The sequence below is a fragment of the Populus alba genome, chromosome 1 (assembly GCF_005239225.2).
Source record: "Populus alba chromosome 1, ASM523922v2, whole genome shotgun sequence".
Lineage (NCBI taxonomy): Eukaryota > Viridiplantae > Streptophyta > Magnoliopsida > Malpighiales > Salicaceae > Populus > Populus alba.
In genome coordinates this window covers 40,387,212-40,402,442 of record NC_133284.1, presented here as the reverse complement: position 1 = coordinate 40,402,442, position 15,231 = coordinate 40,387,212, and the positions used below count along the sequence as shown (strand labels likewise).

At 32.0% G+C, this 15,231-nt stretch overlaps 1 protein-coding gene across 4 annotated transcripts; it reads right to left on the bottom strand.

Moving 5' to 3' along the window:
• Window positions 1-4,290: 4,290 nt before the first annotated feature.
• LOC118056822 (protein PLASTID TRANSCRIPTIONALLY ACTIVE 12, chloroplastic) lies at window positions 4,291-15,210 on the bottom strand. 4 transcript variants are annotated; one of them, XM_073404403.1, is made up of 10 exons: window positions 14,894-15,210; window positions 14,706-14,782; window positions 13,560-14,198; window positions 11,754-11,866; window positions 11,366-11,625; window positions 10,282-10,403; window positions 9,394-9,462; window positions 5,384-5,440; window positions 5,127-5,243; window positions 4,291-4,666 (listed from the first exon to the last, which is right to left on the bottom strand). In XM_073404403.1, the coding sequence occupies exons 1-10, from the start codon at window positions 14,925-14,927 to the stop codon at window positions 4,568-4,570; spliced, it is 1,587 nt and encodes a 528-aa protein (XP_073260504.1). In that variant the 5' UTR covers window positions 14,928-15,210; the 3' UTR covers window positions 4,291-4,567. The 4 variants fall into 4 exon arrangements, with proteins under 4 accessions (XP_073260504.1, XP_073260508.1, XP_034925077.1 ...); XM_073404407.1 differs by having other exon boundaries at window positions 14,706-14,779; XM_035069186.2 differs by having other exon boundaries at window positions 5,384-5,437; window positions 14,894-15,207.
• Window positions 15,211-15,231: the final 21 nt, after the last annotated feature.

The following is a 15,231-nucleotide window of genomic DNA, read 5'->3' as shown; positions in this document are numbered from 1 at the left end:
CAAATCCATGGAATGCTACCATGGAGAATCTGGTGGGTATTTTTGAACAAAAATCTGGAGTTCTTCAATGATTGTTGGCGTAAGAACATCTAGGGAGGGTGGCTCCAAATGAATCATAATGGGAATTGAAATTTTATTCCTCGTTTCTAGTGAAATATTCAGCAACATTGTATTATATATATAAAAGGTATTGAACCAGGCATATCTATAATTTTTGAGGTATTTAAAAGTACAATAACAGTTATTTTTTAAAATATTTTTTATTTGAAAATATAATAAAATAATATTTTTTAAATCTTTTTAAAATATTTAATATCAACCCATTATATATTTTTTTTTTAACAGAAAAAAAAAAAAAAAAAACTACTTTCATGTAATCAAAGAGAGTGCTGTGGACGGCACTACGACCAAAAAGTGAAAAGGTGCCATAATTCTCAAATGGAAAAGGAGGACCAAATCTCTTCCCGTAAGAAAAATTCACTTTCAAAGACCAAAAGTACTTTCTCTAGCTGAGGTGTCCGTCTTTGCAGTCCATGGTATCAATTCAAGAACAACTACTAGATTAGATTTTATCCTGTAATTTGGTCTATCTTTTCACTGAAGTGGCACTCTACCAAAGGTTGCCTTGTAATAAGGAGAGATTACATCAAATAAAGTTGGCTCGGTTGGGTTTAATTTTCAATATGCTTAGCTCATATCAAGCTTTAATTAAATTAATTTAAGTTGATTTGAGTAAATTTGAATTACTCTAATATATTTTTTAGTATTTTTAAAAAATATATTATTTTGATATTTTTAGTCAAATTATAAATTATTTAATTATATTGGAATATGTAAAATCAACTAAATCAAATCAAGTTAATCCTATATTGTTTATATTTTTTTTAAAAAAACAAAACAATAATACTTGAATTTTTTTAACATTCAATAAAAAATTAATCTAACGCATAATATAACACGAATAATTATTTAGTTGGGTCCAAAATATATTTTTGATATCATTTCATCATTGATTTAAATTTCAAAGGTCCATTGTACATACTTTCTATACTTTTACTAAACATCTATTTTTTTATTTAATTATCAATAATATTATTTTTAATCGACCTATGCTTCAATTTAGACAGGCCTCCTCCTTAAACTATTTTAATTATATTAGACTTCATAAGGTACGTTTAGCATTAAAAACTAGTTTTTAATTATTGAACAAACACAATCTTAGCTCATTTTGTAGCTATCGCGTTACTCCATGGGATCCAACAAATTACGAAAATCTTAGATTCTGAAATTGAAAGTTACAAAATTGGCTAAAACAAGCATAAAGGAATCATGAATGCCTCACCACACGTTTATAGATTGATATTAGAGCTTGTTTGGCAAGCGTTTAGTCAAGTTTGGGCCCATGAAAGTTCGTTATGAAAATACCCTCAATTTAGACCCAAATAACATGTCAAATTGACTAATAAGCTCGAGTGACTCAACAAATCTAGATGATCTAACCAGAATTAACTTTCTTTTTTAATTATATAATTTTGAATATGAATAAGATAAAAAATCTCTAATTTACGAAAACAAAATAGAAACTATAAACCATTTTAAAAGTGGCTTTTTTCCATCTTCATCATTCTTTCCAACAACTATTTTAGAAAAGCATATTCAAGTTTTGAAGATGGCCTCTTCAAAACTTGAAACATATTGTTTCCTCTTTAAAACTTCTTTGAGCCATAGATATAATATTGTATTTAGTGGCTTTGATATGAGAAGGTTTTTTACTAAAGATTTTTAATGCATTTTACTTTTAGAAACTATGTTTCTTCATAATTTATAATGTTTTTTCTTTAGTTTTCAGGATTGACCTAGATCAACCCTTTCTACTCTTGACTTGGTTATTTCTATACGTGAATCATCTAGTTAAGTTTAAAAATTAAGATGAAAGTAACTAATAAAATACTACTAATTATTCCATGTGCATCATAAAGTTTCTCAACTTAATATAATAAATCTAAAAATAACTAAAACATGAAGTTGATCTTACCTAGACAAATATTTTATAAGTGTAAGCCATATAAAGCCCACTAGCTAACAATAATATAAGTACAATAAATTATGGAAAAAAAAGGTGAAAATAATAAAATCATTTTAAAAGTGATTTTTTTATTAACTCTACACCAATCAAAATAAATATCAAAGCATTTAAATTCATGAAACATTTTATCTATCTTTGGTCAAAATCCTTATTTATTATTTATATATCTTTTTCTTATTTTGATGAAACATTTTTTTTTATTAACATGATTGTTTGAATAAAAACTTAAGATAATTAAAATAAATATTCAGAATAATTCTAATAATTTAAATTCATGGACAAAAAAATTATTTTTTTAATCAAAAACCCTTTTTTTTTCTTATTCATTCAACTTATTTTTTATTATTATTTTAATAAAAACATATCTTTTTATTGGTAGAATGTGACTAGCCAAAATCTTCCTCTCATTTCTTTGCTGGTACTTTTCTCTCTCCCTCTCAACATTTAGAGACTTAAATACGAGAAAAACAAAGTTTTAAAATCAAATCATACACATCTAAAACTACAATGACCAAAAATGTAAAAATAAAAAATTTTAAGGACCAAATTTAACCTTAATAAAATTTTCACGGAATAAATTTAACTTTTTGCAACATCTAGGAATTGAAACGTGAGAAAATGAGATTTAAGACGATAACATAAACATCTAAAATTATAGGGACAAAATATACAAATCAAAAAGTTTAAGGACTAATTGAACTTCTTCGAAAACTTTAAGAACCAAATTGAACTTTTTGCAATATAAGGAGCTTAACTCATGAGGGGGGAAATGAGATTTTATGATTGAAATATTAAAAAAAAAAAAATTGTTGTTAGTCTCTCATGAATTAGAATAATAAAATGATGAATTTTCCCTTTCAAGAGAAGATCTTTGAACTAGTTATTAAAGGTAATGCAGTTTTTTTTACAAAATCCATTTATCATTTTAGATTGATTCGTGGTAGCTTGGTCTTTTCACATTCTTAAAGTATTATAAAACAATTAAATTACCCTTAAAAGAAAAATAATTTAACTGACGTCCATGAACTTTTTTATATTTTAACTTTTTAAAACACAATAAAATAATTAAACTATCATTCAAAGAAAAAATTATTTAACTAGTGGCTATGAACTTTTTCATATTTTCACTCTAGTTTCTTAGTAATACTCAATTTGATTAAGAGGTAATTTAGTACTTTAATAAATATAAAAATATCATTTAAAAACAAATGTAGATGGCGTGTGCTTTGGGAGGCGCATGGGGTGTCTCTTGAAGGGGGGGTCTTTTGAATGCCAAAATTCACCTTCCACAAAGGTGTTGTAATTGTCTTAGCAGTCCCTCTATTCCTATGTGACATATATGGTTTATTAACCTCTAGTTTAGCACCGATGATCTTTTCTCTTGTTTTTTTTTTCCTTTTTCTTTCTTTGATTTTTGTGTTTAACTTTCCAAATTTTTTAAAGCAACCATTTTTTTTTACTTTATTTTTTTCTATAGAAGTTTTCACTAATTTCTTAAATGACCAAGGTTATTTCAGATTTTTTTTATTTATTTATCATTCTTTGTTAAATTTAGTTTTTTTTAAAAGAAATTTTATTTTTTAATTAAATTAAATTAAGTTAAATTAATTAATTAAATACAAAGATGAATATATTCACTTCATGAATATTTTATTTGGTTTATTTTCTAGGTCATTGTTCCAATCTTTTGCAGTGACTTTAAAATTATCTTGGTGATCTCTTATTATTGGTAGGGCAATGTTAATGATAAAAAAATGATGAATCTCTAACGAGTTTTTTATTTAAATTTTTATGAGTATGATATTGGCAGCTAATAATTGCCAAGTTTATTTTGTTCGTTTTATTACTGTTCATGCCTTTTTTTTTTATCATGTTATTAAATTAATCAAACTTATTCAACCCAATCAAATCAATTATCCAAGTATCAAATTTTTTCTTGCTTCTTTAAAAATGTTAGAAACAAATTAATCCAATCTGCAGAATAACAGGAACCACTATCTAGCAAACAACTAAAACTAAAAGAGGTCTAGCACACATTTCATTGCTTATCTCTCCTCTTTCACTTACACTTTATATAAGCACAAAACCAGGAAATCCCAAACCTAACTTAGGTCCACCATCCCTTGCCCTTGCATCACAATTTTATATGGTTCCCTAAAAAAAGTCAAATTTTTCCATAGCTAAGGGCAAATGCACATTAATCAGGAAAGAGAAAAGGTAAATTACATTGCTACCCATTTATATCAAAATTTTCCATACCTAAGGGAAAATGCACATTCATCATAAGTTCTTAAAAGAAAGCTCAGCATACATCTCAAAAAGAACAAAAATGGTACCTTAAGCTGCAATTGATACTCATATTAGCTGCTGAAAGACCCCCAATTAACAATGAACTGTATTCTGAGTTTCAATTATCTCACCACATGTCTGTTTCAATCAAATGAGCTGAGAAACTTTGTTGTTTTGAAGGCCAAGCAATAATCACTCATCTTGTTCGAAGTCCATGAGGAAATCAGTTAAGTTCTCAGAATCATCAATTGCCTCTTCAAGACTCAACGGGCCCTCTTTTTTAGGTTTATCCTGCAGGTTCAAGGAAATCAAGGACATGATTCTTGTCAGGGGCTTGAAAAGTGTAGGAGCTGGTATATACATGTAAGATGCTAGAGGTGCAAAACTTCTCAATTCCGAAAATCCTGACAAAGGAAAAATCCTCGCCTCTAATACAGTGGAATTCTAGGATTTCGAAGAATACAAGTACTTAGAACATGTCTTTACTAAAATGAAGGAATTAAAAAATCTATCTATATTCTTGCAAATTCTGTCAAGGTTATGCCTTTTTTCCACTTCAAATGAAATAGGCTATGGTACGAAAATATTTCCATTTTAAACAATCTAGAGCAGACAACACAAGAATGCTTCAGAAGCAGGAGATGAATATCATAGCAACAGCTTTGGTGCTGCAGCACTGTGTGTTTGCATGCATGTGCCTGTATCAGATGAGGCAAGGCATTAGACATAATTTAGAAAGATGCACCATCACCTTTGATTTTCGAGCCTGGGGAGTAGTTTTATAAACACTCCAATTTCGTGTAATTTTTTCGTCTTCTTCTTCCTCTTCCTCTTCTTCTCCATCAACCTCACTATCCTCTCCCTCGCCCTATTGCAGGCATGAACAGAAAGATGTCATTACACATGAAACAGGTACGTTTAATTAAAATGTACAGCATGATAAATTTGTGGTATATGTGGATGTATGAAACAGATGATGGTAAAAATTGCAGGGGACACGAAACTCACATCATTTTCACCAATGTCAACTGCTCGTGCCATAGCTTCATCAATGTCTGTCATCTGCTTTTTTGATCAAGAATTAAATGATGATGAGTCAATATTAAAAGCAGCCAAAATCTAGTACTCTTTCCTTGGGAAGAATTAGATGCAGTTGTCCAAAAGAACACTGAAACTTATTTTGAGTAAACACATAAACAATAGTAAACTTATAATTTCAGTATTTTCCACCAAACATGAATATTTTTCTAGCTACATGTAGAGAAAATATATATCTGCTAATTAGGAAAACTGGAGTTTCCAATTTAGGTTTTTCCTATTTCAAATAGGAAAATAGGGTATTAGCAGCCAAAGTCTAATTGTGACTGCAAATATTTCATACATATAAATATGGATATAACCTATACTTGGAATATTTCAGAATATCAATAGAATGAATAGTTTATTTCCTGCATTTGACTGATATAAACAAAGAATGTGTGAATATTTCTCCGTCCGAAGTAATTCTGACTTAACTGGAGTGATGATAGTAGCTCTGTCTAATTGTTGATTGCTTTTATATTTTTCAGATCAGAAATTCAATTACTGGATCCCAAAACAACCTGACCTCTAACACAAATCTAATCACTTAGTATTCTGTAATGCATCAAATTGTATAAGAGCTTAGGTTTTTACATAATATTCATGAAAAGAAGAAATATTATAGGAACATAGTAACTGATTATAAGTAGGGCTTGTGAGAGATGGAAGGTGAGTTGATGCTCTAGCAACTCATGGAAAAAAAATTATGTTTCCAAATGGAAAACCAATCACCAAAAGAGTCAAAAGAGCAGACTTCAACCCTAAAACAGTCAGCCAAAAAGCATCTAGGGGTTGCACATTCTATAGATTAGCCAAACTCAGGTTGAAAAGCTAAACGAGCAAGTGGAGTTGTCGATACAACACACATGGCAGTTTGCACTGCATGCTGAAAAATGAGAACATAGAGCTGAAAACAAAAGGCAGAAAAAGGAAAAGTCAAAATAGAGGCCTCAACAAGAAGCACGTTACCAAGTTCTGCTTGCAGAAAATTAAAGCAGCTAGTATATAAGCTATACAATGAGAACTGTGAAATGAAGTTCCTAAAGAGCTAGCAAAAAACCTAGAGCAAAAACCAAAAAGGCAAAACTAGTGCGATGGTTTATAGCACCACAACCAAAATTATAACTGCAAGTATTGCTCCATGGTCCAGACTAATCTAAATTTTCTTTGCGATTGATTCCTAGCAACAAAGAGGAGAAAGCACTATCAAGTTTAAACTTCAGTTCAATGATCAAACCATAATTCAAGTTTAAGGAGTCTATTCTACTTCAACACTCCAAGACTCGAGCTCAAGTTTTGATTTTTCACATGGATTAGGGTGTATGCATACAAGATCTCTCATGTCCTGATCACAGGTGTTTACTTTCCTCTCCCTGCATTTGACTTTCTGATATATGGAGCTCCAACAAGAACACAAGTATAACAAGAAAGAATACTCTTAAACTAGGCATTACAGGATATGGATATTTTTGCAAATGAGTCAGTCAAATATTTTGTATCATTTATTCAGTAATATAAAACACACCCTTTATCTATATTAACTTTTCAGGTAGTAGCATGCACTAGCAGTCGAGTTCCATCTGCGTAAAAGAAGTTTGCCATATGCTTGAGTTGGTATCCCGAAAGCTCATTCCTCATGTATGCTTATTTGCACCTATTTGATTTATATATTTTCATTTAGGCTTGCAAATCTGTTTAACTAGAGCTCTATGCCTGTATCAAGTTCTGAGTTTGTTTTGAATATTCTGTAAATGATCACTTATTAAAGTTAGTACGTAAAGTTGATACTGAACAATAAGTTTTACACTATTATTGCTACACATTTTGTTAGGTTGGAGGCTTGCGTGGACAAGGTGGACCTTGGGATCATCCTATTTGCATTCCAGTCAATTGCTCGCTTATCAGGCCATGACAAGTACCACTACTAACAGGCCATGACAAGTACCACTACTAACACTAAATGGTTCATCCATCTATCTATGTCTAGAAAAATCTAAGGACAACTACAGTGGAAAATAACAGGAAAGACATGAAAGATGTGATGGCAGAAACCAAAACAAACAGAAAGACAAATCAAATAAAAAAAAAAAAAGCAAAAGAAAAGGAAAACAATCTCAGAGATAAGTGTTTGTCCCAACAAACTAAGTTATAATAGAGAATAACATTATCCCATATAAGGTTTAACAAAGAATGGAAAGTTCAAAAATCTATTGAGTTATCATTGTTCATAGTAAACTGTCAATCAAAACTAGACCAAATTGTATTAGGGCAGTTCAGTTAGGTCTACTCCTTAAGAGAGATGGTTTTGTTTGTAATCCAAATTATATATTTTAATTATGATCTGATCTGATTCTTTAAAAGAAAATGAAGAAAAGAAAGTAATTGTAGACCATGCAATCCTTATTTACACAAAGATTAATTTATTATACAAATTTGTAAACAAAAATACAAAACTGTATAAAAAACTTGATGCAGTATAGGAACTTTAAACTTCACTTGTTTGTTTGTAGTTTTTTATGTTCAAGATTTTATTATTATGCAGGTAGAATTTTATGATTTTGTTTTGATTATTATTATTAAAAAATAATATTTTATGAGGATTCTTATTTCCTATTTAGTTTAGGATATTAGGGTTTTTTAGTGTCTATATACACACCATTTTTTCTTTACAGAAGAGGGATATAACGTTGATGATTAATTAAAATTTCAGAGCTATGTTTCTTCTGTATATTTGAACCCCTACAGGGTTTTCTTTCAATCCATCAGCCCACTTCTATACAGATCTACCCTCTTCTATATGGTTTCTTTCTTCTCTCTATTTTTCCCTCTCCTATAGGGAATTCTACTTCTTTCTACTCTCTCTACTATCATGTCTGACATCAACCTTTCCAAACATTTTATACGTATTTTCTCTTTTCTTTCAAAAGCTCCTGTTCATGCACAATCTATTCTATCTTAAAACTATGACCTCATTAGTTGTGATTTGATTTTGAACTCAATATGTTGATCTAAATAAACTTCTGTTTTAAATTTGTTAAAGTTCAATAAAAGTTCTTGTTTTTAGTAGTCTCCTCAAGAATCTACAGGGGTTACAACAGAAGCTTCTGATTGGCCTCAATAAGTAGATATTAGAAGCTGAGTGTTTTTATGTTGACACCTTGCTTTTTATGTGCAGCAGTGCAAACTGCTTATGGTGAAAATAGTTTACTTGTCTACAATCTACCCACATTTTCAATACATCCTAGTTGATTTCAGGGTTTTAAATTATGGTTTGGGTGTAGCTATCACTGTCATGAATCAATTAGAAACACTGGACAAATTTTTAGTAATGCCTTTTTTTTTAATAATTTTACAATATAAACACAACAATCATACAAACAGCATGTCATAGGTAAAGTAGCAATTATCATTAACTTCATGTTAAAAATTGAGGAAAATAACATTTTCTTAATTTTGAGAAGTGTGTGTTCTAATTCAAGAGGGCTCTTATTTTTTATTTGAAAACAATGTTAATTTGTTCAATGAACCAAATAGAAACACTGCACAAAATGTTTATTTTCAAAAATAATGCTAGTCTGACAATTAAAAAAAAAAGTTTGTTTTTTACTTTGAGCAAGTTCTTATAAATCAAAAGAACAAAACACGAAAAGAAAAAAAAATTAAAATAAGGCCTTTCCTTCTCAAATATATAAATATATGAAAACTCTGCAAGCATTTTAATTTCCATGACTTTAGTTTTTATTTTTTTGGATAGAAATTAAAGACTGAGAAGACAGCAAGTTCATAGTAAATTTGGGGGGTGAGAAAAAGATCATGTGATATTATTACAAATATCGCATCATTAAGCAATGAAGCATGGAAAAGAATATTTCATCATGGAAAAAAGAAAATGATTGGCAGAAAAGATAATATAGCAAGTTCAGCTCTCTGTTAATTACCTCGAGTTGTTCTGTCTTCTCTTTTGCCAGAATTTTTTCAAGCTCCTTCCTAGATATGATTTTTCCATGCTGATCAAGGTTAGGAAAACAAAGTCAGCATTTGACAAACTGCCGTAATAATCACAGGCATCACCTAAAACAAAGAAGAATTCCACTTGCTTTATGGAAATTAAAATTTAAATACATCAAAAAGAATATTAAACATCTTGGGCAAACTTGAGAATAAAAAGCCAAGATCATCATGAGAGGGACTCCATCCAGTGGGGTTTGAGTTCCTATATGCACAATGCAACCTTGTTTTGTTCCTCTTGTAGACACCACCTTGATTTAAATTGGAAATCTTGATAGAATTAAAATGAAAGCAAACAACAAAGCCTAATCTAAAGTCGTAATTCATATCCGTAAGTGCCTTTCCATTCACTTTTATTGTTGCTTAGCAGACTTCAAAATATCTCGTGTAGAACCATAAACCTCAAATGGTTCAAGGTCAAGTTCATCTGTTAGGTTGGCAAACCCAACTCCAAAACTCAGTGTCATTTATGAATAAGCATTCATGGGTTAAAAAAAATGAGTAAGATGAGTCTATTAGCTGCAGTCTTCATGAAAGAAAAGGAACAGAGATATAAAATTAGAGAGGAACCACAAACAGTTTTGATGGTAGCAAGTTAATTCAATTATCCATTGGATGATATCATCCAATCATCTCACAGCTAAACAAACCATAAGCTTTGTACTGTGGCCTCTAAAAGTAAAAACTTACTCAACACCACTTATAAACCAATTTTGAGTTCAAAACATACACTAAAGCCATTGAAATCATCGATAAATGCTTGACTACAAACATTTTTGTAACGTGATTATATAATTTAATTTGGTTAGAATACTAACTTCTTTCAGGTAATCCAGCATATTGGGTGTTGGTTCATGAAAATCTGGACCCCTGTAATCAATAATTTCATTTGGATCTTGAATGTAGTTGATGGTAGGGTAAACAGGATCTCCACCCCAAACTGCAAAAGCCAATAGAATTATCAACTGCTACAGCACAGCAAAGAAAGTTTGATAGCCTAACAAAGGATTAATTCACCTTTCTTCCATCAAATTGCTTTATTAACATACAATAAAACCTGATAATTTAGGTAGGAAAAGAAGATAAGAAGCAGCCTTGCTTTATAAGGTCATGATAAATGCAGGAATGCAAAAGTGCTTTTCCAAAAAAAAACAAAAATCAGAAATAGTCAATGAACGACTCTGTGGAGTGGACAGTGGGTGTTCCTAGTTCAAGTAATACTATCAATTTAGGTAATAGAACAAGCAAAGCATTACGAATAATAGAACAGCACATACATGAATGTGTAGGTCCATTATGCAGCCAATCTGAAGGACATACAAGCTGATTTTAAATAGAAAGAATCCATCAATATTAAGGATGGACATTTCTTCAACCTTTTGCTTAGATAGAAAAATTAAAATTAAAATCAGAAAAGGAAAAGGTCACTTGATGGTAGAAAAAAAAAAAGTGCTGAAAAACCAATTTATAGAAATTTAGTTTTATTATTGTTTAAGGACCAGCTTAGAATTTATTTTTATGTTAGTTTTTTTAGTTTTATTTCCTATTTTAGCATTGATTTTTGGGGTTTCGCTATGCCTGTACAAGTACATTTTTTTGTGGTTAGAGAAAGACATTTCTTGGATTAAAGTTGAGTAACTTGGAGATTCTTTATCCTTGTGGATTTCAAGAATCCTAATTTCCATGTTGATTCGGTTCAAGAAAACCTCCTGTGGATCTCAAGGATTACTTGGTGGATTTCTAGGTTTTCTATGCATTTCTTTTGCTTTCCTCCCTCACTATACATCATGGAGAAATGTGCACACAAACAAATAATTTTCACATCTAGATCAAGAAGATAAATTACTGTGATAAAAATTAAAAGATAGATAAGCACAAACTTATCAGCTTTAGATTAGATACTTTGCTTTATTTGATCCTCTCGCATTCGCATTGCTAAAGGATCTCTACGAATACGAACATCAGTCCCCATCATTATGCGAAATTCTCTATCCGTTTGATGGCAAAACATTGCAATTAGTTGAGCGTTTTCATCTTCACCGGTCTCTTCAAAATGCTTCTGAATAGCTTCTTGTGAAGTGTCTCTCTTCCATGCTTTCACCCATTCTGAGTAGTATGCCATTGGACCTATCCTTTCCAGTCTCTTTTGTTCAGCTTCAAGTCTACACAAATTGCAAGTGACATAAGCCAACAATTTTTTTTTTAAAAAAAAATACATTTCCCTCAATAAGATACAGAATTACATAGAGAAACACAAAATGACAGGTTCAAATAGAGATCAATATTCTACCGTTCTTCCTTGTAAAGATGTTTTCTAGCTCTGTAAAGAGAAGTCTCCGTTAATGTTGGCTCCTTACCATAAAGCTTCACCTGCCCAGTTTCAGCCATTGCTTTGAGAAAAACCTGCACCATGCTTGAGGCGGTCATTGGAAAGATACTTAAAAACAAGAATGGGTTTCTGAATTAATACATCACATGGTTTAATATTTCATTGATGCAGGACACATTTGGGATTTTTGTCCTAGGAATGGTTTGTGCTAAGCTAAGCGATGTATAACCACTGACAATCTTGAAGAAAACTGGCTCATTTTATTCAATCAATAATTCAATGATCCTATACTGAATTCATGGGTGCTTATTTATAAGCATCAAACGAAGTAAAATAACAAAACCTAACAAGTCTTTAACTCCCGGAGGAAACTAGAATCCTAATTTAACTACTACATAATAAATATTACTCCTAGGTAAGACTAAAAAATTTTCCTCTTGCGATTCTACAATATCTAAAGTTATCTCTAGCGTCATAAAACGCCCAATGTCTATTATTAACCTGTCAAGCTTAGCATTGATTTCATCTAGTTTTTTTTCTAAGTTCAGAATAAATGGTTTGTGAAATTTGGACTTTGGTTTCCAATATTTCACCAACTCTCGAGGACTTTGTGTTCCTAGTCAATGGAACTTGATTAGCTGCACGATGTGATAATCTGAATTTTTGTTTTGGAGGATAGATAGTATCAATAAGGCTCACATTATCATAGTACACTCATAACTTACACATGTATGTGAATCGAATATCCATCTTACAGCAATTTTTAATAAGCACGGGTACTTTTTAAGTGCAAATAAGCTGGAATAGCATGCTTCACATATTGAAATTGAACGAAAGCTAACTCCAGTCCAAATTTACACTCTAAATATCTCCAGTCACTAAATATTTCATGGTGTAACACATCCTCTTCAATAGGTCAAATGGCATGCGAGAATCTTACAAATAATATAACCAAAGCAATCGATCTTGAAGAAACCAAAACAAGAAAGACACTCAGCAGCAATTGAATTTGCTCAATCTGAAGTCTGAGCAAGCAACAACAAGAAAGGCAGTGTGGTTTGAACTGTAATGAATGAGTTGACAATGATGTTGCTTGTCTAAAGTATAATTATGGTGCAAACTGAATGGTGCCGCTTGTGTAAAGACTAAGATAACAACTTCCTAAATATGACTAGGCCTTAAAATAATTCTGAAAATTAGTAGAATAACCCTGTTTCACAGGAACACGCTGAAATCACAATTTTTCCATGCTTACAAAATACCCCATGACTATTCACTTTAGACCCCAAACACTAAAATCTACCAGGGACACTTTTTTTTTACCAAAAAGACTTTTTACTTAATGAGAAACCAAAGAGGAGAGTGTTTCTCTAAGTATAGCATGCCCTACTCCACCATTTAAGCTCATGCAACACAATTAAACATGCAGAACAGAGTTCCAAGACCCATGAACGAACAGGGGCCAGAAAGGCTAGCTAAAAAAACCAATGTCACTGAATATTTTTTGATATGATACTTCAAGACTTCTCACATTTTAGTCAAATAATATCGAATTGCATGTTTCAAAACTAATACTTTCTTGCATCAACACCATTTTTACATTAAAATGAATAGAAGGGTGGAGGACAACATGTCAAGTTTGTCCAGACCCATTGGGAACAAAGGTACAGCAACTGCTTTGTTAGCATAACAAAATGCAATCATCATAAAAAAAAGAAGGTTCAGTTAAAGTCACTCGTTGACTTTTGCTATAATTGGCATACTAACCGTTTCAACATCAGGCTTCCTCCTTTGCCATCTGGACCATTGTTCATTCTCTGGCTTTCGCCAGTTCCACCATAATTCTTCCTGTGGAAGAATCCCCTCGATTGGCTTCTTCACTTTTGGATCAATAAAGGGATGGGGACGCCCCAGTTTCTTGTCTAACTCATATCCGGTTTCTTCTTCCTCAGGTTCTATATCATATATTACATAGTCAGATGAGTCATCTTTAGGTTCCTCTTTCATTTCCTCATAGCTTTCAAGTGCCTCTGAATCACTGAATTCTATGCTTGCTTCAGAAGATTCAGGAGCAGCCACTGAAGCTTTATACTTTTTCCTCCTGCTTCCAGGCTTTTTGCCATATGATGGAGATCCTGCAGACAATCCTGTTGGTTCAGGAGCCCTGGCAGCCCTAACTCTATCAGCAGTGCCTTCTGGCCAGTATTCCTGGTCCGGAATACTAGCACGAGCACCAGATGCCGGTTCAAGCTGCCCAGATGTTGAGTCCATATAGCTATGGTAGGGAGGAAGCTCAACATATACATGCTCAACGTTCTCATCCTTCTTCTCACACTTTATACAAGGCAGTGACGGAGCCTTACGAACTTCCAATGTTCCAGCTGGAAAAGAGCCTATAAATGGCGTCTGCATGGCAATTGTTAATCGAAATTATTCCATGTACCATCAGTAAATGGCAGATGAGATTGAATGAAGTATCTCTAAACTATGAAGATTTGGAGTCTAACATTAGACAAATCCTCCTAAACATATTACAGTTAGTCTATTCATCGAATAAAGACTAGCGCTATTTGCATTATATTTGCTACAACTCTCAGGTGTAGGCATTTCCTTGGAAAACTCACTCAACGCTTCAATATTTGCTACAAGATTAGAAAACTTAGACTCTTCGCTGAACTTTGAAGCAAAAAGGTATCCAGCAGCAACAGCACATTTATTATTGGCCCTTCTTTAAATCAGAAATAAAGAAGGTTCCTGCGCTTTCAGTAGACTAATTTTCAAGCTTGAGACGACAGCCCACGTCATCAACATTCCTTCTATTGTTAATCAAACCCAGAAACTCAAAATGTAGAGTTCAAACAGTTAACAATACATTTGCATTAACAAACAAAACAAAAGAAAGAAAAGCTAAACCTGGAAAAGATGATTGAAACGAGGCTTCCCATTAACAAAGCTATCAGCAGAAATACTGCCCCTCAATCCTCTATCTGCTAAACGCAAGAACCCAAAAAAACAAAAAATTATTCTCAAAGTTCTACATATATTGAAGAAGAACACAATATGTTTGACTGAATTTGAATAATAATGAAGCAGAAACCCACCATGATAAAGCCAAATTGCTGATAGAGAAGCCATCACCGTGACTGTGACTGTTCCTTCTCTAGTAGGTAGCACATAAATGAAATAAATTATATCAGTTGATAAAGTTCAAAGGAGGATTTTCTTTTTCATGGGATTGCGAGTGACACTTTCAAGAATTCTAGAGTTTTAGTTTGAGGGGTTTAGCGCCGGTTTGTTACGCGTTCGCAAGTGTGGGGAGTTGCTCCAGTGGTCGGGGCTTTAGGAAAGGGATAAGGCAACACGGGTTTTTCTTTTTTAACGAGGCCGAAGGGGTTTACGCAGGGAGACCCATTTTATTTCTGTACATGGAACTAAACAA

Coding starts and splice junctions, on each gene's coding strand:
- LOC118056822 (XM_073404403.1), bottom strand. CDS start 14,927: ATGGCTTCTCTATCAGCAATTTGGCTTTATCATG. Junction 11,867..13,559: donor GGAAGCCTGATGTTGAAACG/GTTAGTATGCCA, acceptor AGCATGGTGCAG/GTTTTTCTCAAAGCAATGGC. Junction 5,441..9,393: donor AGAAGACAGAACAACTCGAG/GTAATTAACAGA, acceptor TGATCAAAAAAG/CAGATGACAGACATTGATGA.